This window comes from Grammomys surdaster, unplaced genomic scaffold, assembly GCF_004785775.1.
Source record: "Grammomys surdaster isolate TR1022 unplaced genomic scaffold, NIH_TR_1.0 721, whole genome shotgun sequence".
NCBI classification, from domain to species: domain Eukaryota; kingdom Metazoa; phylum Chordata; class Mammalia; order Rodentia; family Muridae; genus Grammomys; species Grammomys surdaster.
This window is the reverse complement of record NW_021605140.1, coordinates 582,774-603,496: the sequence shown is the minus strand read 5'-3', so window position 1 is coordinate 603,496 and position 20,723 is coordinate 582,774. Positions and strand designations below refer to the sequence as shown.

Here is a 20,723-nt window from a genome sequence, read left to right as displayed (position 1 = left end):
ACCATTACGAACACTAAGTAATTTAGGAGATTAAAAGGATATTGAGGACTTTTGCAAGTAAAAGTAAATAAAAATGTTGACATAGAATCTTTTTGGGATTACCTTTTTTTGTGTGTGAGGGAGGTGTCACAGAAGTATTTTCTGTTAAATTTTTTTCATATATTTTGTATGTATGATTTGAATGGGTGATTTGCCTTTATGTATGTTTGTACACTGTGCCTGGTGAGGCCACAGGTCAGGAAAGAATCTGCTAGAACTGGAATTTAAAAATGTCTGTGAAACACCATATAGGTTCTGCAGAAGAGCAGCAAGTGCTTGTAACTGCTGAGCTGTCTTGTTCCTTTTCTTCTGGTAGGATACCAAAAACTTCTAGGAAAAAAATGTATTAATTGTCTTGCATTTAGCTATTGTGTGTTAATAATTGTGGCTAAGTGTTTTTATTGCATTAAGTGTCTAGATGAAGATACACACACTTGTACATATTCATGATGTTACTTTTTTTTTTTTTTGGTTTTTTCAAGACAGGGTTTATCTTCTTTATAACCCGGGCTGTCCTGGAACTCACTCTGTAGACCAGGCTGGCCTCGAACTCAGAGATCCACCTGCCTCTGCCTCCCAAGTGCTGAGATTAAAGTTGTGCGCCACCACTGACCGGCGGTGTTACTGTTGAGTAATGACTTCAGAGTTGGTCAGGGGCTTTTCAAGTTAATATTTTAGCCACAGAAAAATTTTTAGCTTATTTTCCTTACTTAGATATGATTGGGAGGAAAATCTGTTTTATAGCATTGAGAAAAGTCAGCATTACATTATTTGCGCTGTTAAAAGTAATCACTATTTTGAAAAACTGTTCTTTATATTTTTTTAATCTTAACAAAAAAGCTTTTTAAGACAGGATTTCTCTATGTTAGCTCTGGCTGTCCTGGAACTCACTCTGTAGACCAAGTTGTCCTCCAACTCAGAGATCCACCTGCCTCCGACTCACAAGTTTGAAGATGTGTACCACCATACCTGGTCTTTAGATGTTTTGAGGGTTATATACTCATTTACTGTAGGATGCTGGGGAGCAAATCCAGGGCAGAGGACATATTAGGCAAGTTCTGTTCCCTTGAGTGAGTCCTTTTCTCTTGTTTTAACAGCTGTCATTCATATTCCTCAAGGAGGTTTTGATTCCTTCTTAAAACCTTCTTGAATACCTTTGTTCTGGTTTTTGATAGTTTCAGTAAGTAGCCCATGCTGGTATCAAACTCAGGCTTCTGTCCTGGCCTCTCCAATGCTGGGATTATAGGCATGTACTCAAGCTTAGCTTCTTTTGTACTTAAAACATTTTTTTTAAGTATTTGGAGAAAATACTAATAAGTATTGCTGTTTTTCCTTTATTCTTTTCTTACTTTTTGAAACAGCATCTCATTCTAGGCCAAACTGCCTTGAATACATTATGTAGTCCAGGCTGACCCAGAATTCATGGCATTCTGCAGTTTTATCTTTTTACTTTGACATAATTTAAAAGTTACCCATAATATAGTGAATTCACAACCATTGTAACTCAGGCTCCTTAGACAGTGTTTTTGACAAATTTACTTTTGTTCTTTACTCGTCTCCATAGTTTTCTTTTTTGTTTTTCGAGACAGGGTTTCTCTGTGTAGTCCTGGCTGTCCTGGAACTCCACTCTGTAGACCAGGCTGGCCTTGAACTCAGAAATTGAATTCTACCTCGGCCTCCCAAGTGCTGGGATTAAAGGTGTGCGCCACCACTGTCTGGTCATAGCTTTCTTTTAACATATTTTGCTACTAGATTTCAGATGTGATGCCACTATACCCACAAATACTATAGTGTATTTCCTGAAAGCGCTGGGAAATTCCTTTTTTATCATTTAAAAGTAGTACAGTGGTCACAATCAGGAATTAGCATTGATACAGTACTGTTTCCTCTTCAGGCCTTAGATTTTAGTAGTTGTCCTGAATTGAAGTCTTTTAGAAATAGTAGCTTTAGAAAGCTCAGTGTTTTTTTTTTTTTAAAGTAAATATACAGAGTTGTGTAAACTATTACCCAGATGTATCTTCTCTAGCCTATTAGTGAAGCACTGTGTAGTCTACCTCCGTAGCAATCACCATGTGTCTGTATAGGTGCTGCCTTTTTCTCATTGAAAATGGTGAAGTAATACTGAACAGGTAATGCTGCTTTTTTCTCATTAAAAGTGACAGTTTCTTAGGAAAAGATCTTATGTTTTGAATGTTTTGGAGATTGAGAACACTTAAGTATTCCCTTCCCTGCTTCTGGTCGTCCAGTGCTTCCTTGCAGTGCTGGTGACAAGGCCTTGACTATGCTGATAGATAGAAACTCTGTGCCTGAGCTATGTCCCCAACCTGCTCAAAAGTTCTGCTTAAAATGTAAATGTTTCTTTTCAACATTTTCATTATTTGGCAACAAAACCTTTTTTTTTAAGGAATGGTTCTTGCAGAATCCAGTTCTCTGTGAATTCACTTAGTGAAGTGATTTTTCTTTTTTTCTTTAAAGATTTATCTATTTATTTATTTATTTTATATGAGTACATTGTAGCTGTTTTCAGACACACCAGAAGAGGGCATTGGATACCATTACAGATGGTTGTGAGCCACCATGTGGTTGCTGGGAATTGAAACTCAGGACCTCTGGAATAGGAGTCAGTGAGTGCTCTTAACCGCTGAGCCATCTCCAGCCCTTGAGGAAGCTACACTTGCTGAAGTTAGTGCAGTCATTAGTCTCTAGTGTGGTGCAGGCTGAAAGCAGGTTGGGAGACAGCATTGATAGTCACTTACATTCATTGGAGCAACTGGACTAGTTGTCAAGGTTTATATATATAGTAACTTAAAATCTCACCCTTTCATAACTAATACAAATGGTTTCTAGAGGAGAACTTGTGAAATAATTGGAGCTAGGTACTTAGTATTTGCTGAGAGAAATCCTTACTGTTTCAGAAATTTGATGTATATGGTGTTGACAGAGAGCTTAGTGTCACTCTGTCCCTGGTGAGATTCACTTCTGTCTGGATAAGTATGCAGTGGAGGAGGAGTGCACATAAGTAGTATTGGTTATATTTTGTATACCTGTAGTATTCAGGGCAATAAGAAAAAAGAATAGGCTGAGAAAAAAGGGAGATAGTAGAGTTGAAAAGTATAAATATATTTTAGGTCTGTTTTCTTTTTTAGATTAAATACACATACATAAATTATATATAATAAAATCTTACCCATTTTTAATTCCAGTGAGTCTTGACAAATAGAATTGTGTGACTACCACCAAACTAGATAGAGATTGGGAACACTTACATCACAGACAATTGTTATTTTGGCATAGAAAGCTACATACTTAACAAATACAAATACTTTGAACCAGTCAGGTGGTGGTGGCACACACCTTTAATCATAGCACTTGGGAGACAGAGGCAGGCAGATTCTGAGTTTGAGGCCAGCCTGATCTATAGTGTGAGTTCCAGGACAGCCAAAGCTGTACAGAGAAGCCCTGTCTTGAAAAACAAGAAAACAAACAAAATGTGTACACACACACACTTTGAACTTTTAAAGTTAAAACATCTTAGACCAGGCATGGTGGCACAGGCCTTTAATTCCAGTACCTGGGAGGAAGATCATTGAAGTCAGAATATAAGAGTTCCAGGATAGTCAGAACTACATAGAGAGACCCTGTTTTGAAAAACAAAAAACAGCCCCCGAATCCCACAGAATGAAAAAGAAAAGCACATACAAATCTATTTTTATAAATAGTATTGAAATAAATTCAATATTAATAATGGTATCTCATATCTAACATAACCCTCAGGAAATCCTTTTGGCTATCTAGAACCCAGCAACTTGCTAACTACTACTTTGACCACCCCTGCCTCCTTCAGAGTTTGTATTATTGAAGTAGTTTCTTGCTTCCATTCTGTTCCCTTCCAGGTTTAAAAGGATGACAATGATTGTTAAATCAGAAACATTTCAAAATGTATTCCATCCCATTTTAAGTAGTGGCCTTTAACAGTGTATTACAAAGCCCTGTCCTCTTTGAAGACTTCTCTTCTCAGTTACTGCTCAGTTTTTATCTAACTCTCAGCTTTCATTCTTCTCTAGGCATAAGTTGACCTTGCTGGTCTTCCCTAAAAGGCATGTCTATCTTAGTCTCTTTGTATTGATTTGCTTTGCTTGGAAGGCTTTTGCCTCTGCTATAAACAGGCCTTCTTGCCTCAGCCTCCTTCAGCTCTTTGTTGAAATCTTTACTTATGAGGCCTGGTCATTGGTACTGAAAGTAAACCACTCCCCAGCTCTTTTCCTTGATTATTTTTCTACAAAACCTACCAACTTTCAAAGGCTCTAAAACTTAGAAGTATAATTTATTATTATTTAAAATAAATTTAAATTTATTTTAAAAATAAAATCTGGTACACTTTGCTATGGTTGTATTTTCATTTCATATAACAAAGCATAACACTGTTAATATTCAATGTTTAAACATTTATTTTGTTAATGTCATCAGGAATGTCTTTTTTGAATCTCCCAAGGAGGAGAGGAGGCTATTATTATCTTAAAGGAAATGGGGACTGTTTGTAAATGTTGGCATTGACTATAATATTTTTCACCTTGAAGTCCAGCCCATGTTAAGTTTTGAACAGCTTTAAATAAGATGGAGGTATTTCATAGAAAAATTAGTAATATATGAATAATTATATGTATCTGGTTAATTAACTTTTAATATTAAAAACCATAAAATATAACTTAATCCTTAAGAACGTAGCTTTACTTTAAAAGTACTGTTTATATCTAACACTGGGAGAGAACTGACTCTAAAAATGAATCCATGGCCCAAGTTTATACCACTGTGAAACTAGGCACTGGGCTATTGCTGATATGTAGTAGCTGGTTAATAAATCTATTGATGAGTCCTCAGGCATTGTTTACTGTTCATTAATTAATTTATTTATTCAACAGGTACTATACCAACTGCCTTCCTAAGAAAGTGCTGAGATAGAATATTATTATAATACAAGAGCTTCTGTAAGTAGGACAGTAGCCTTCTGTTTTAACAGACAAACCTTCCTGCTCCTTTTCATACAGAACATTTGTAATTCAGATTATTAAAAGAACTCAGTGGGAAAGGGGAACAAATGAGAACATAGTGCAATAACACATGTATGAAGATGTCATAATTGAAACCCATTAATGTAATTTTAAAGGTAATAATTGCAAAAAAGAAAAGACAAAGCAAGCAGCACACAAAAATTGAATGTATAATGTCTTATAAACTTGTGTATTTACTCTTAGATATGCTGAAGCTTACCTAAGTTTTTAAAGGCTTTTCTAGTACCTTTTGTTAATAGAGGAATCATTCTGACAATTCTTTTACCTGTGACTAAGAACTGGCTTCTAAAACTAAAGATGAAGTTTTATAGAGTATCTTTTTAAAGTTAATTGTTGTTGTTACTTTTTTTTTTAAGACAGGGTTTCTCTGGGTAGCCTTGGCTGTGTTAGAACTCACTCTGTAGACCAGGCTGCCTTCAAACTCACAGAGATCCACCTGCCTCTGCCTCCTGAGTACTGGGATTAAAGGGGTGTATAACTACTGCCTTGCAAAATATTTTTAAAAATATTTTTAAAGTTACATTTCTATGTACTTATTTTTGGGGCATGTGTTCAATGGCACATGTGTGGAAGTCAGTTCTCTTGTACTTTGTGGGTTTTAGGTATGGAAGTTAGACTGTCAGGCTTGAGTGGCAAGCAAGTACCTTTACCTGCTGATCCGTCTCATCAGCTCTTAGAGACTATTTAAAAAGTCACGAGTTACAGTGTAAGAAGGAACAGTACATGCTTTTCTATTTCAAAGAAATGTTTACTAACAGGGAAAAAGATAGTCAACTTTCAGGGATTGAGGAATTAAACCAAAATAAGGTTGTTTGTTTTATTGAACTTCAGATTCTTAGAAGTTAATTGATTTTTTTTTTCTAATACACGAGGAAAGGATATATTTGATACACTGGTAATACAAATTACACATTAATTGGGGGGGAATGATTTATACTAGAGTTTGGATGCAAACAGAAATAATCAGTATTACAGAAATATTTATAGGCTCATAAAATGGCTCAGTATGTAAGGGTGAGCTTGCTGCTGTGCCTGACAGCCCAAGCTCAATTTCAAGACCCAGGTAATAGAGAGAGTGGACTCCTGTGACTTTTCTTAACTTTGACACATGCTACATACATACACAAGCATACATAAACTCACACAAATCAATAAATATAATTAAAGAAAACTCTAAATATTTTGCAAAGATAAAATTAAATGTCCAAGAATGTTCAGTGTTATTCAAAAGGGTTAAAAAGCTAAGGCAACTGGTGTTTCTGTATTATAATTTACTGAGTTATAAAGACAAGAATGGCTGTGAAGAGATGTCAGAGACATTGAAGGAGCAATGCAGGTAACAGTGTAGTATGAGTATGTTATAATAAAACACAAATTATTAAATATATGCATATAAAAAGATGTAGAAAACAGATAACATGGTAAACTGGTGGGAGTTGATGGGTGAGAGACAATAAAAGACATCACACTTTTTAAACTCGTGCTACTGAAGGGTGAGTAAGAAAAATGAAGGAGCCCGGCATGGTGGTACGTTCTTATAATCCTGGCTCTCAAAGGCTAAGGATGTTGAGTTTGAGGCCAGCCTGGGTCATGTGGAGTGTTTTAAACTGAAAAACCAAGTAAATATATACACTCAGCCACTACAAGTAAAACAGCATACTTTTGAGGTAGGGTCTCATGTAGCCAAGCTGGTCTCAAACTCAGCATCACATTGCTTCATAGCAGTCTGGCCTTTAACTGATCCTCCTGTTTCCACCTCCCAACTTGAGACATTGGTCATGTGCCACCATGCCCTGCTTCAAAAACATGTTTAACAATTCTAGGCTTTCTCAATTCCAGATTATGGGATTTTCTGTTATAGGTGGAAGAATTTTTACTAGTGATTTGACAATGGTTTCCTGCTTAGTAAAACAAAACAAAAATAAAACAAAACAAACCTAATTCTACTGGAATCATTTACCAACTTATTTCAGCTTTTTTTTTTTTTTTTTTTTTTTTTGAGACAGGGCTACACTACTATAACCCTGGCTGGCTTGACTATGTATATTTTTGAGACAAGTCCTAGCATACTCAAAATTCATCTGCTTCTACTTTTAAAATTGGGATTACAGGCTTGTGTCACCAGACCTGGCTAGAGGTTTGTTTTAAGAAAAATGTCTTAAACTGGGTATGGTAGTATACACCAGTAATCTCAGTACTTGAAATTATAGAGTCAGGAGGGTCAAGTGTTCAAAATTGTCATAAGCTATATAATACTTAAGGCCAGCTTTGATTACTTGAGATCCTTATCACCAAAAAACAAACAAAAAGCTGAAACCAAACAAAACTGTTAACCTTATTGCAAATTGTGTGCTCTTTATGCTAGAACAGTTACTACCTGACCTGATAGAAGTCATGCCCTCTTCCCCCTCAGTATGTAATTTAATGGCACATTTGTCTTTGAAGAACTAGCTAACACTGAGTCATCAAATACTGTTAACCTTGCTAGTTTAGTTTTCAAAGATCTATTGGGTTAAAAATGAATGTATCAGAACACTTAAAATTAGCTACCCTCCTGGATTCTGAGTTTGTTTTAAAAGATTCATTGATGTTTGGCATTTAATTTTTTGATATTAACTGAACCTCAAAATTTTTTTCTTCCTTTATATGTATTCCCACATGATTGTAGGAGTCTATCCTGAACTTAGTTCGTGTACATTTTGGGAACTTATTTTAGAAAAGATCTAAGTTTTAAAAAATTCTCAATGGACAGACAGAGAAAAGAGGGTCTTTGCCAACTCCTTTGGGTAAGAAAACTTTAGAATTTTGCAGATACTCTAAAAATGAAGGTCAACAATGTAGGCATACCAGATTGGAAAGGTTTCAAATAAAATGATTTGTCATTTCTTTCTTTAGACTGGTGCAGTCAGAATGTCTTTCCCCCCTCATTTGAATCGCCCTCCCATGGGAATCCCAGCTCTCCCACCGGGGATCCCACCCCCACAGTTTCCTGGCTTTCCTCCACCCGTACCTCCAGGTAAGCTTGAATACATTTTCTATCTTTCACTGACTCATTCATTCATTCCTTTCTTCCTTTTTTTTTTTGAAGACATTGTTTCTTTGTAGAGCTCTAGCTGTCTATCATTGAACTACAGAGATCCACCTGCCTCTGCCTTCCCAAGTGCTTGGATTAAAGGCATGCACCACCATGTCTGGCACATTTTTTTGTAAAAAATATTGTGATACTTCTTTGGAGCATCATGGTACACATGTGATTTACTAGTAAATACATGGTAGTCTTACTGTGAAAATGGTTGTCTGATTTTTCTTTTTGGGAGGAGGAGAGAGGGCAGTTTTTGACAGTTTTTCTGTATAGTATGGTTGTCCTGGAACTTGCCTTGTAGACCAGGATGGCTTTGAACTCACAGAGATCTGCCTGTCATCTGTCCCCTGAGTACTGGGATCAAAGGCATGAGCAACCACTGCCACCACTGTCTGATTTTTCTGTAGCATTAAGTTTTTTGTTTGGAGAGAGAATATGTGTTATCCCAGGTTCCCCACCACCTTTCAGTTGTCAGTCAGGCTCCTGAATGCTAGGATTACAGCTGTGAGTCACCATACTTAGTTTGACAGAATATTTGTGTTTATGGCTGAGTTTCAGAATTATCTTGGTAATTCCTTAAAATGATAAGTATCTAAAGGTGCTATACATGTTCATAATAAGGTTCAAAAATTTGAAAAATAAGGTTATGAAATTTCCCTCAAAGCTACATAAATTAGTATAACAATAATCAATGTTGCTACTATTATTAAAGGGAAACAAAATAGTAGTTGATTTATCTTTGCAGATACTTAAAAATGCATGTTAAAAACTAAAGTGTATGTTTTAAAAAATTCTTTATTTTTGTTTTTGATTGTGTCTTGAGGGAGGGTGTTGCCCTGTATCCTTAGCTGGCTTATAGCTGTGGAGCCCGGACTAGTCTTGAACTCACAGTTATTCTCTTGCCTTAGCCTTACAGGTGATGAGGTTATAGGGGATTGTCGCTGTACCCCACATTTCACTTCTTAGTTTTGTGCATAACCCCTGCTTCCTTTTAATGGGGACAGGAGGGGTCAAGGCAGACTTTCACCTGGCCTAGGATGGTCTGGACCTTGCTGTGTAACCAGGCATGGCCGATCTTTCCTTATGCCCCAAGTTTACATATATGTTTACCATATATATACACATATGTTTGCCAGCATGCCTATTTCTAAGTATTTTCTTTTTCTTTTCTTTTTTTTTTTTTTTTTTTGTTTTTGTTTTTTTGTTTTTCGAGACAGGGTTTCTCTGTAGTCCTGGCTGTCCTGGAACTCACTCTGTAGACCAGGCTGGCCACGAACTCAGAAATCTGCCTGCCTCTGCCTCCCAAGTGCGGGGATTAAAGGCGTGCGCCACCACTGCCCGGCAAGTATTTTCTTTTAAGTTCTTTTTTTGTAGTCTTGGCCATCAAACATTGAACTTTCTGATTTTTTTTTTTATTATTATTATTATTTCTATTTTGTGTTCATGTGTAAATCCAAAAATATGCCCTGGTATAGTTAGGGAGGTCAAAGCATAGCTAAGAGTTGTCTCTCTGTACCTTGTGGGTACCAGGGGATGAACTCAGGTTGTCAGTCTTGGCAGCAGTACTTGGATGTACTGAACCATCTCTCTAGCCTCCTGTTTAAGTGATACAGGATCTTTTACTGGAACTCAGAGCTCCTGTTTGGACTACGATAGCTTCTCAATGATCCCTGTGAATCTACCTATCTCTCTTATGTTGTCCCCTTGTTGGGATTGTAAGCACTGGTCTTATGCCTTTATTTTCATGTGGATGTTTGGGATTGTCCTTATTCTTGTGAAGCAAACACCTTAGTATGTGAGACATCTCTCCAGCCCTGTAGTTATTTTTAATTATATTCTTAAAAATATGGTGTGGTTTTTTTTTTTTTTTCCCCCTCTTAGGGACACCAATGATTCCTGTACCAATGAGTATTATGGCTCCTGCTCCAACTGTAAGTAAAGTTTGTCTTTTCATTTGTTTTTAAGACAGATTCTCATCTCCCTCCCCTTAGCTAGCCTAGAAATAACCTTGTGGCTGAGGGTCACCTTGAGCTTTGATTCTATTGCCTCTACCTCTTAAGTGCTGGAATTTTATATACACTAACCATGCCTGGTTTTTGTGCTGGGTATTAAACCTCAGGCCTCAGAGGAAGTATTCTGCCAGGTTGAGTACTCTATCTTAACCCTGTAAATATAAAGGAAAAATTAAGATTTAGGATAAGGGTAGCATTTCTTGAAATATAAAACTTCGGTAAGTTTAGATAACGTAAGAAAAAGAAAACATACTGCCAATTAGGACTGTATATACTGTCCTAATTGGCAGTATGTGTAACATTTGCATGCAGTGCTTTTCAAGGTTAGGTTTGGTTCCCCTGGAACTAGTGTTACAAGTGATTGTGAATGTCTGATATAGCTCTGAACTCAGTCTGGGTCCTCTGAAAGATGAGTGTATTAGTTACTTTTCTCTTGCTCTGACAAAACACCAGGATGAAGGTGATGAATAGAAGAGTTGACTTGGACTTAACTGTTCTAGATTGATTAGGGTCCATAATGTAAGAAATCATGATAGAAATCACCTTGATAGAAATCAAGAATCATCAGATAGAGAGAGAGAAATGATGGCAGGAAGAACTGAGAGCTCAAATCTGAAACTACAAACAGGAAGGAGAGAGTGAATTCAAAATGGTGGGAATTTTAAATTCTCAAAGCCCACCTCCCGTGACAAACTTTCTACGAGGCCATACTTCCTAAATCTCCCAAATAGTTGGGCTATGTATTTTTTGTTTAATTGCTTTTGTTTCGGGGGACATTGTCTCACTTTATAGTCCTGGCTGGTCTGGAACTCATTATGTAAACCAGGTTCACCTTGAGTGCAGAAGTCCACATGCCTCTTTTCTCCCTAGTGCTAGGTTAAAGGTGTGCACTACCGTACCTGCCCAAGTTGGATTTTAGAACATTCCAAATGACACTCCCCTTTATATTACAGAATAGGGAAATGGGGGATGGGGGTTTGGAGCAGCTCCACCAGTTCTTAGTTTACCCCAGGCCCACTTAATTTGTAATGATTTCATTGTCAAGTATGTAGATTTCTGCTCCTATGTGTGGGAGGTTGCAAGTTTAAAGTGAAAAATAAGCTCATAAATATGAGGGCCTTATAAAAAGCAAAAGTGTGGACAGTTTTGCAGTATTGCAAGATTATGCTACACGATTAGCAGGAATGATGAATTTGCTTTCATCTTGGTACTGAGTATAATTGATGAAATTACTAGCTGTTTTTTTTTTTTAATAATCTCAAATGGTTTCTGTTTTAAACATTTAAAAACTCAAAAATATAAAAGCTTGACATTTTCCTTTCCTTTTAAAAGTAATTAAAAATAGAAATTTTATTGTGAAGAGTAAATTTGCATTAATGAAACATATTACATGCATTAGTATTTTTAGATTAGGTATATAGGACCTTTAATGATGTGCTATCTATTTATACTTTAAAGTTGGTGTTTTAGTATCATGTCATAATTGCCAGATCAAATTTTTTGCTTTTCTTTACCATAGGTCCTAGTACCGACCGTGTCCATGGTTGGAAAACATTTGGGAGCAAGAAAGGATCATCCAGGCTTAAAATTAAAAGAAAATGATGAAAATTGTGGCCCTACTACTACAGTTTTTGTTGGCAATATTTCTGAGAAAGCCTCAGACATGCTTATACGACAGCTCTTAGCTGTAAGTTAAAGAGTTTACTTTTCACTTTTCAAAATCGTTAATTTCAAACTTACAAAAAAGAAACAGACCGAGTAGCTTGTTTTTTTGTGACAGGATCTCAAGTATTCCAGGCTAGCTTGTTTTTTTGTGACAGGATCTCAAGTATTCCAGGCTGGCCTCAAGGCTGAGAATCTTCTATTTCTCAAATTGTCGGCACTAAGACCTGTGCCCTCATGCCTAAGTTCTCTATTTTTTCTCTTAGTATTTTATTTAATATGAAAAGATAAGCAGTCAGTAATCACACTAGAACTCATATCCATCAGAAAATTTATCAATTTTGTCTTTTAAATATACATGTTTCATAATTTATGGATGAGTTGTGATATAATACTCACTTGTGTGCAAAATGTATATTTTCTGAGAGGAAATAGATATCATCCTTATACATGATCGGAATGCTGCTGCATTCAACACTAATACCTACATGGTTTGTACTCAGCCTTCCCAGTACTGACTGTATTAACTGCTTTTTGTTTTCTGCTTATGATTATATGTGCCTCATTTTGACAGTATAATATAGAACAAGTTTTCTGGTTTTATTTCATTTTACTCTTTTTTTATTTATCTATTTAGCTTGTTTTCCTGATGCAAGTTAGAGCTTTCATAAAATATTTTAGAACTTGAATTTGTTTTATTATTTGCTTAGATTCAAAGTATATAGTTTTTTATTAACACAAGTGTTTCCTGGTATTCTTAATCCCATTTTTGATGATTCTGAGTTACTTAAAGTGATTGAAACTCAAATTAGTAAGAGTGCATTTGCCTCACTAGTAATCTTTGGGCTAATATGTTGTGATTTTTATGAGTACTTAGTAAACAGATTTAAAAAATAAAGGTTTTGTTTTTTGGTTTGTTTTTGGACTTTTTTTTCTTGTTTGTTTGTTTGTTTGTTGAGATAGAGTTTCTCTGTGTAGCCTTGGCTGCCCTGGTAATCCCTCTACCAGGCTGGTGTCAGAGTCAAGAGATCTGCCTGCAGTTGCCTGCTAGTGCTAGGATCGAAGGTGTGCACCACCACTGCCTGCTAAGGCCTTATGTATTTGTTTAAGCAGTTTGTTACACATTTCAAGTTTATGGGAGACTTGGAGTAATCTTAACCAGCTTAGTTGCTAGCGTGATCTTGCTGAACACTTTGTTACTGTTTTCCCACCTGTATTGATGGTATTATTATTTTGAGACAGGGTTTGTGACCCAGGCTGCCCTCAAACTTGTAGTACTACCTTAGTACTATCTCAGCCTCTTGTCTTACTGGTGTGAGCTACCATACTCTATAGCCTATAATTGTGATCTTACTTGTCTTGAAACTTTTGTTTGCTAAGTGGTAATTCTTAAATTTCTTTTTAAGAAATGTGGTTTGGTGTTGAGCTGGAAGAGAGTGCAAGGAGCTTCTGGAAAACTTCAAGGTATACGGAATTTCCTTTCTTGTTTTTGCCACCAGTGTAACCCATTTGTATAACTTTGTATAAAACTTAGCATGTTTTATTTTAATTTTCTTAATAGAATGTATTAAAAAGCAATTGAGAAGGTTTGGCTGAAATTTGGGATTAGAAGATTCAAAAATTGAAGCAGAAAAAGAGATAGAAAAAAATGAGCATCACTTAATTTTCTTTTTTCCTTCTCTCCATTAATATACTAGACTGGACAAATCCAGTGGTTTCTTTTTTAAAGACTTATTACTGGCCTATAATTTTTCTAACGATTTATTTTATATCTATCTTTATCTATACACATTTTTTTGTATATGAGTCTGCTGTCTTCATGCTCTCCAAAAGAAGGAAGGTATCAGTTCTCATTAAATATAGTTGTGAGCCACCATGTGGTTGTTGGGAATTGAACTCATGACCTCTGGGAGACCACCGAGCCATCTCTCTAGCCCCAATGGCCTGTAGTTTGTGTAGAGGTTTCTGTATGTGATGCAATGCCTATCTAAGCTGGAAGAGGTCATGGCTCCCTTGGAACTCGAGTTAGAGCTGGTTTCTACCTACCTTACAGGTGTCCTGGGAATCTGTCTTCTGTAAGAGTAGTGTGTTCTTAACTGCTGTACTATCTCTCCAGGTCTCCCACTAATTTCTTAGATTTTTAAGGTTTTTTTTGTCTGGAAGTAAGGCTGTCTGACCCAGATGCAATAATTAGAGCTCAGGAAGAGGGAAGGATAATTAGATGAACTGTTACTTTTTTTTTTTTTTTTTTTGAGACTCACTTATTTTTCCTTGTGTATATAAATGTGTGTCTTCATGCCTACATGTGTGCTTGCGTACCTCAGTTCTGCAGAGTCCAGAAGAAGGAGTTGCTTTCTGTGACTTGTGGGTGGTGAGAATAGAACCTGGGTCCCCTGTTTTAAAAAGCAAACAAACAAGTGCTCTTTAGTGTGAAGCTATCTTTAGCTGCTCTTTTGGTTGTAGATATTTAATTATGATTGGTTTCTTGTGTCTTCTTCAGGTAAATGTTCCTCACTTTATATAAGAGTCTCTCTTGCTGAGCTTAGAGCTTGTAGATAGCAGTATAGCTAGCCAACGTGGCCGGGGGTTTCTCCCATGTTTGCTTCTGGAGGGATGGGGTTATTCAGGGTTGCCATGTTACTTGCGCTTCTATGTGGGTACTGTGGGTACTTGGATCTTCTGTTCCCACACTTCTATGGCAGGTGCTTCCCAGCTACACATGGCCTATTAGTTTTGAAAGTAAACTACCTTTCATTCTAGACAAACACTGCTAAATCCTCTGTTCTCTTTCTCCTCTTGGTGCTATTCATTGTTGTCTTTCATATATGTGAGCACTTTTATCACGAAGGTATACCTAGTCTTGATTTATAAATAACTATCATGGAAAAAATGGATACATATGTAAAATGTGATAGTATGACAACTCCGTGGTTACTACTCACAGCTTTAATAATTATCAGTTTATGGTCAGTCATCTTATTACCAGTACCATACAGATTTCCTTGTTTGTATTCCTTTATTCATCCATCTATCCTTCTACACCCCCCCCCCCACATGTCTTGTCTTTCCTTCTCCCCTTCTTCACCCTTTTCTCTGTATAGCCCTGGCTATCCTGTCCTCATTCTGTAGAACAGCCTGGCCTCTAAGAGAGCCTCTTGCCTGTTTCTGCCTCCTAAGTGTTGAGGTCAAAGGTGTATGCCACCATCCATGCCTGACTGTTTATGTTATTCTTTTTTTTTTTTTTTTAAATATTTATTTATTTATTTTATTGATGAGTACACTGTAGCTGTCTTCAGACACACCAGAAGGGGGCATCCAATCTCATTACGGATGGTTGTGAGCCACCATGTGGTTGCTGGGATTTGAACTCAGGACCTCTGGAAGAGCAGTCTGTGTTCTTAACCGCTGAGCCATCTCTCCAGCCCCCTGTTTATGTTATTCTTAAGTACACCCCCCAGCACTGGGATTTTTGTCTCTATCTATATTTTAGTATATACTCTGAAACATAAACATTTTATTTTGTCTTTTTTTTGGGGGGGTGGCTGTAGGAAAAACACCCGAATATAATCATAGTACCTAAAAAATAGCTGCCTGTTTTTTCTAATAAAAAAAATAGCCATGTTGTCCAGTTAGTATTGAAATTTTTTTTTTCACTAAAAGTCAAATTTAAAATGTTCAATTCATTTAGGATATATATGAGCTTTCTATAGTGGAATTCATTGGGGATTTATTCTGAGTTTAAAGCTATTCAAGTCATTTGTTTCTGGCTTTTGAGTACTGGGATTATAAGTGTGTCCTGCCACAGCTCCAGCAAAAGTCTGCATGGTTAATGCTGTATCTATCGGTTGACTGTTTTGTTTTTTTTTTTTTTTAAATTTTTAATGTGTTATTATTTTTTAGCTCTTAGTAAATAATGATTTACTGGATTTTAGTTTTTCTCCTTTCCTCTGGTCTCTTTTTAAACTCCCCCCCACCACCACCCCGTTGGATCATGGATGTTAGTTACATGAGTGAAATGGTTAAAGGATTTAAGAGCAGGGTGGCGGTGATGACTTCAGTGTCCTCATAAGTTTTGTCTTTAATCATTTTGCTTTGCTGCATTTTTTCATGTTTTTATACCTTAATATTTCATAAATTCTTTTTATTTATTGTTAGCTTTTGGATTCTGTGAGTATAAAGAGCCTGAATCTACCCTCCGTGCTCTCAGATTATTGCACGACCTTCAGATTGGAGAGAAGAAGCTACTTGTTAAAGTTGATGCCAAGACAAAGGCACAGTTGGATGAATGGAAAGCAAAGAAAAAAGCTAATGGGGTATGTAATATCTTTTCTAATCTACATGTGTTAATTCAGTGTACATACTTACTTCATGTTGTAAATCTAACATGGAGACTCACAAGATCATTATCATTGTAAAACGTGCTTGTGGCTTATACAGGAGTGTATTTTTATAGTTTGTAGTTAAGTGTTTTATCTACCCACAGTGGGTGGATGACTGTTGGTTTGCTTGTTCCAGGTTGGGATGAAGGTAGTAAGGGAGGCTGGACAAGGTTAACTTGCCAGAGAAAACACTTGTACAGACTATTCCAATCAGAGCTAATTCATTAAGGCAGCTTTGTAAGTAAGTATAAAATATATTTCAACCTACACAATGTTTATTAGTTACCCTCTCTTTTAGATGCACACAGATTGGATTCTGAAATGAATGAAAATAAGTCTTACTACTTCATGTATGAGTGACCTAATTCAGAATTTTTATTTTTCATTTTAATTCTGTTATTTTACAAGAGGATAAAGGAGTTTTTTGTGTCTTGTGTGATACCGTCTCTATTGTATCCTTCACAAAACAAAACAAAATTTTAAACCTGACTATATATTGTATTATGTCCATTTTTTCTTTTATTTTCCTCCCCCCCAAAAAAAACCCCTCAAGTCTTTGTTCTTGTCTAGCTGTCATTATTTTTGAAGGTAGATATAGCCTTCTCTTCCCCTTTATAAAACCTTTGTGTATTTTTTTTTTTAAGAAAAATTTTGACCTTTTTTTCTTAATTGTATGTGAGTACACTGTCGCTGTCTTCAGACACACCTGAAGAGGGCATCAGATTCCATTACAGATGGTTGTGAGATACCATGTGGTTGCTGGGAATTGAACTCAGGACTCTTGAAGAACAGTCGGTGCTCTTAACCACTGAGCCGTCTCCAGCCCCTTAAAAGAATTTTTTAAAAACTCATATTTAACCAAAGTATAAAAGGAAGTTAAGTTTCATGACACCTTAAGTACTTTACTATAGACAGTCTACTCCCATGCTCTTGAAGACATTTTCTTCTGTGTAACTGAATGTATAGTTCTCTGTCCTCTTTGTTTTTTCTTCCAGTCTGAGGGAAGACCCTAGGGCTCCTGTGTTACAGACAAGTATTTTACCACTGAGTCACATCTCTACCCCATGAGTATAGCTTTAATTGGAATATTTTTATTTCATAAAAACGAGATTAAAGCCAGCTGCAATGGTACAGTTGTAGCATTTGGGAGGTAAAGGCAGTGGGGGCAGAAGTTCAAGCTCATCAGTTACACAGGGAGTTTGAGGCCAGTCTGGGTGACATGAGACTTAAAACCAAAATGTATTATTTTAAAACAACTTTCCCCTGCATAATTTTGTTTCCTTTGGATTTCTAGCACTTAGATAACTTCACTGACATATACTACATATATTACAAGGACAAATCACTGTTGCTTATTTGTCAGATCTAGTCTTAGTGGTTTGGATTTCCTTACAGAGTGCCGTGTGTTGAGCATAGTTTTTGTTGTATTACATATCTCTTGGTTTTTGTTTTAATTTATTGGGTTTTTTTTTTTTTTAGAGATTTATGTTTATTTATGTGACATATTATGTAAGAGTGAGGATGTGTGTTATGTGCACCATGTACATGTATTTCCTGTGTAAACCATGGAGGTTGTTAGTTTCTTAGAACAAGCAGTTGTGAGCCACTGTGTGTGCTGAGGGAACTGAACCCATGTCGTCAAGAGCAGCAGGTGCTCCTCCTCACTGTTGCGCTCTCTCTCTAGCTGCTTGCTGTTCTGGCTTTTTTAGAGATAGGATCTCATGTAGCCCAGGTTGGCTTTTCCAACCTTTGTAGTATGACCTTGAACTCTTCCCCCTACTGGAAGTGCAGAGATTAGTTAGATGTTATGTCATTTATTGGAACTTTAAAGAAATTTGTTTTATTTATTTGTGTGTATAGGTGTTTGTGTAGGTTGTGAATGTGTATATGTGGAATTTAGAGGACAACTCATGGAAGTTCTCTTCTACCATGTGGGTCCCAGGGATCAAACAGGTCATAAAGTTTGTGACAGGGCCCCTTCACATGTGGAGCCATCTGCTGGCACCAGTCCACAGACTTTTTTTTATCGTTATTTGATCTCTGCCTTATTGCCCATCCAAGTGAATCATTAAAAATTTGTCTATCTAGTTGTAATTAACATTATTTTGATTTATATAGCTGTGATAAAATATCCTGGAGAGACACGACTATTTAGTCTAGATAGGGAACTCATGTCAAACAAAAAAATGCCACAAAAGTTCATCTTGGTGAGCCGATTAGTTTTATTGGTGATTCATACAGGAATATGGGTGAGGAGTTACTCACAGGAGCAGATATGACTCAAAAAAGCCACATGAACAAGGCCCAATCAAGTATAGGTGACAGTTCACAAAACTGGGAAGCTTGGAACATACCGCATAGCCTATATGCAGTTCAGTAGCTTAAGAGAATGTCCTTTCTAAGTAACTGGTCTAAACCTTGGCAGCTCAGCTGGTTTCTTCTGTTTGGTCTGAGTCTTTTTTTTTTTTTTTTTTTTTTTAAGCTTTTCTCTGAGAGAGTTATTTGCAGCTTTCTTCCATCTGAGCTGGTCTCTCAGCTTTTATTGTTTATTCTGGTAGGGGAATCTGATCAGTTTCAGGGACTTCCTAAAGTTAGGTTTAGTTGTTAACCTTCTTGTTCAGAGAACTATAGGATGGAATGTTTCAGTTTGGACAAACTTTCACAGAATAACCTGTATCATTAAATCCTGTCCTGAGTACATTCCCCCCTCCCCCACCCCTCCCCCACCCCTCATGGGCTCTTATTATTTGCTGTCTCCTTCTCTTATAGCCCATCACCCTGTCTGATTCTATTTGCCTCCCACATCCATGATTTTCAGTAGGTACCCTCCCTATCACCTAGGAAAATGTCTTCTAAATTAATATTGACATGAATATTTACTGAATAACAATAGTAGCTTTGTTTTTGACTCTGACTCTGAGGTAAAAGAAAGATCATGAGTCAGAGAAACAATAATTTGTATAAAATGAGTGAGATATTTTTTCCTGATTTTTAATTGTAAGAAAAGGTTTCTCGTCAACTAAATAACTTGATTGAAAATATTGAAGTCTATAGATTAGTTTTTTCTTTTTCTTTTCAATTTTTTTTTTTTTTGGACCCGTGTTTAGTAAAATTGTATTTCATTGGAGCTATATCCAGTTTGATCTATATCCATATTCTGCTTGCTGCCTTTTGTCTGCCTACCCAGCAATAAGTCTATAGAGATAATTAATGTGATTGTTTCAAGCTGTGTTTGTTCACCATGTGTACAAAAATCAACCAGTGGCGGGTTCAGTGGTTACTAGCACGGGCTACTCTTGGAAGAGACTCAAGTTTGATTTCCAGCACACACACATGGCAGCTTACAACTGCCTGTAACTCCAGTTCCGTGGGATCCAACACCCTCTTCTGGCCTTGCTTCCACGGGCGGCAGACATGCAAATGATATACATATAGGCAGGCAAAACACCCATACAAGTAAAAGAAAAATGAATTGGTGAGCTGGTGTTGGTGCATGCCTTTTGTCATCATTTGAGAGGGAGAGGCAGATTGATCTTTGAGGCTAGGCCTGTCTACCTCAGTCAGGTTAGCCAGGACTACTAGCATGTGTCTTAGAAAGCAAAATAAAACAAAACAATGGGAATGAATTGGTAATTGTTGTAGTACAGATAATCTCTGGAAAGCCATGTGCATTACAGTCTAATAGATAAAGGGCTTCAGGTGAATATCTTCATATAACTGCTTCCAAGTTCATTTAGGGAGTCAGTGTTTTCTGAAAGAACTGCATTTGCTTTGAGTTTACCCCAACACTGCTTGTTTTTCAGATTATGAAAGTTAGTCTGGAGAATGTCTCTAGAAGCTTTATTTCCTCTCATTTTGATTTTGAGGTAGAAGTTGAAATTGGGAAATGGGAAATTGTTTAGAATTGTGTAGTTTATGACTTTAATAACCCAAAATAATTTTCTCCTTTCCTTCTGTGTGATCTTTTGACATGTTTTTGTTTTACTGATAATTAGTAGTCAGTTAAGAGGCAGGCTCATAAGCTTTCTAAAAATGTAGATTGAGAGGCAGTCAGCAGTTTGAAAGGTAGAATTGAATTTTTTAATTTAAATCTTTCATGTTTATAATTGTGGCAAATAGCTGTATTGATCCTTACATTTCAGTTTGTAGGGATGAAGATGTAGGGTCTTTGGGTTATTTTATTTTAACACCCTTTGAATTTACAACCCCATTCCTATCCCTGTGCTTGGAAACCTGTGGAGAGTCTTCCAAGAGGAAAGAAATCAGGAGTGTAGGAAATGTCACACAGATCATATGTTTTTCTTCTGGATTTGACTTTTTAAGACTGATTGACTGTGTAGCCCTGGTTGGCCTGGAACTCACAGGCCAGATCCACCTGCCTTTGCCTTCCAAGTGGTGGGATTAAAGGCCTTCAGTACCACACACAGTCCAGCAGTTTGCATTCTAGTGAATATTTTGATGGTGTAGAATTTAGATATCA

At 36.7% G+C, this 20,723-nt stretch overlaps 1 protein-coding gene across 3 annotated transcripts in view; it reads left to right on the top strand.

The window, feature by feature from the left end:
• Rbm25 (RNA binding motif protein 25) overlaps positions 1 to 20,723 on the top strand; it is a 45,635-nt gene that overhangs the window by 1,862 nt on the left and 23,050 nt on the right. Inside the window, exons 2-7 of one of the 3 annotated variants that reach the window (XM_028782136.1) lie at positions 4,959 to 5,024; positions 8,004 to 8,124; positions 10,072 to 10,121; positions 11,722 to 11,889; positions 13,271 to 13,328; positions 16,020 to 16,177. In XM_028782136.1, coding sequence (XP_028637969.1) covers positions 8,019 to 8,124; positions 10,072 to 10,121; positions 11,722 to 11,889; positions 13,271 to 13,328; positions 16,020 to 16,177 — 540 coding nt within the window. In that variant the 5' untranslated portion in view covers positions 4,959 to 5,024; positions 8,004 to 8,018. Of the gene's footprint in view, positions 1 to 4,958; positions 5,025 to 7,781; positions 7,895 to 8,003; positions 8,125 to 10,071; positions 10,122 to 11,721; positions 11,890 to 13,270; positions 13,329 to 16,019; positions 16,178 to 20,723 lie in introns of those variants that run through there. The other 2 variants (XM_028782134.1, XM_028782135.1) reach the window with 2 other exon arrangements.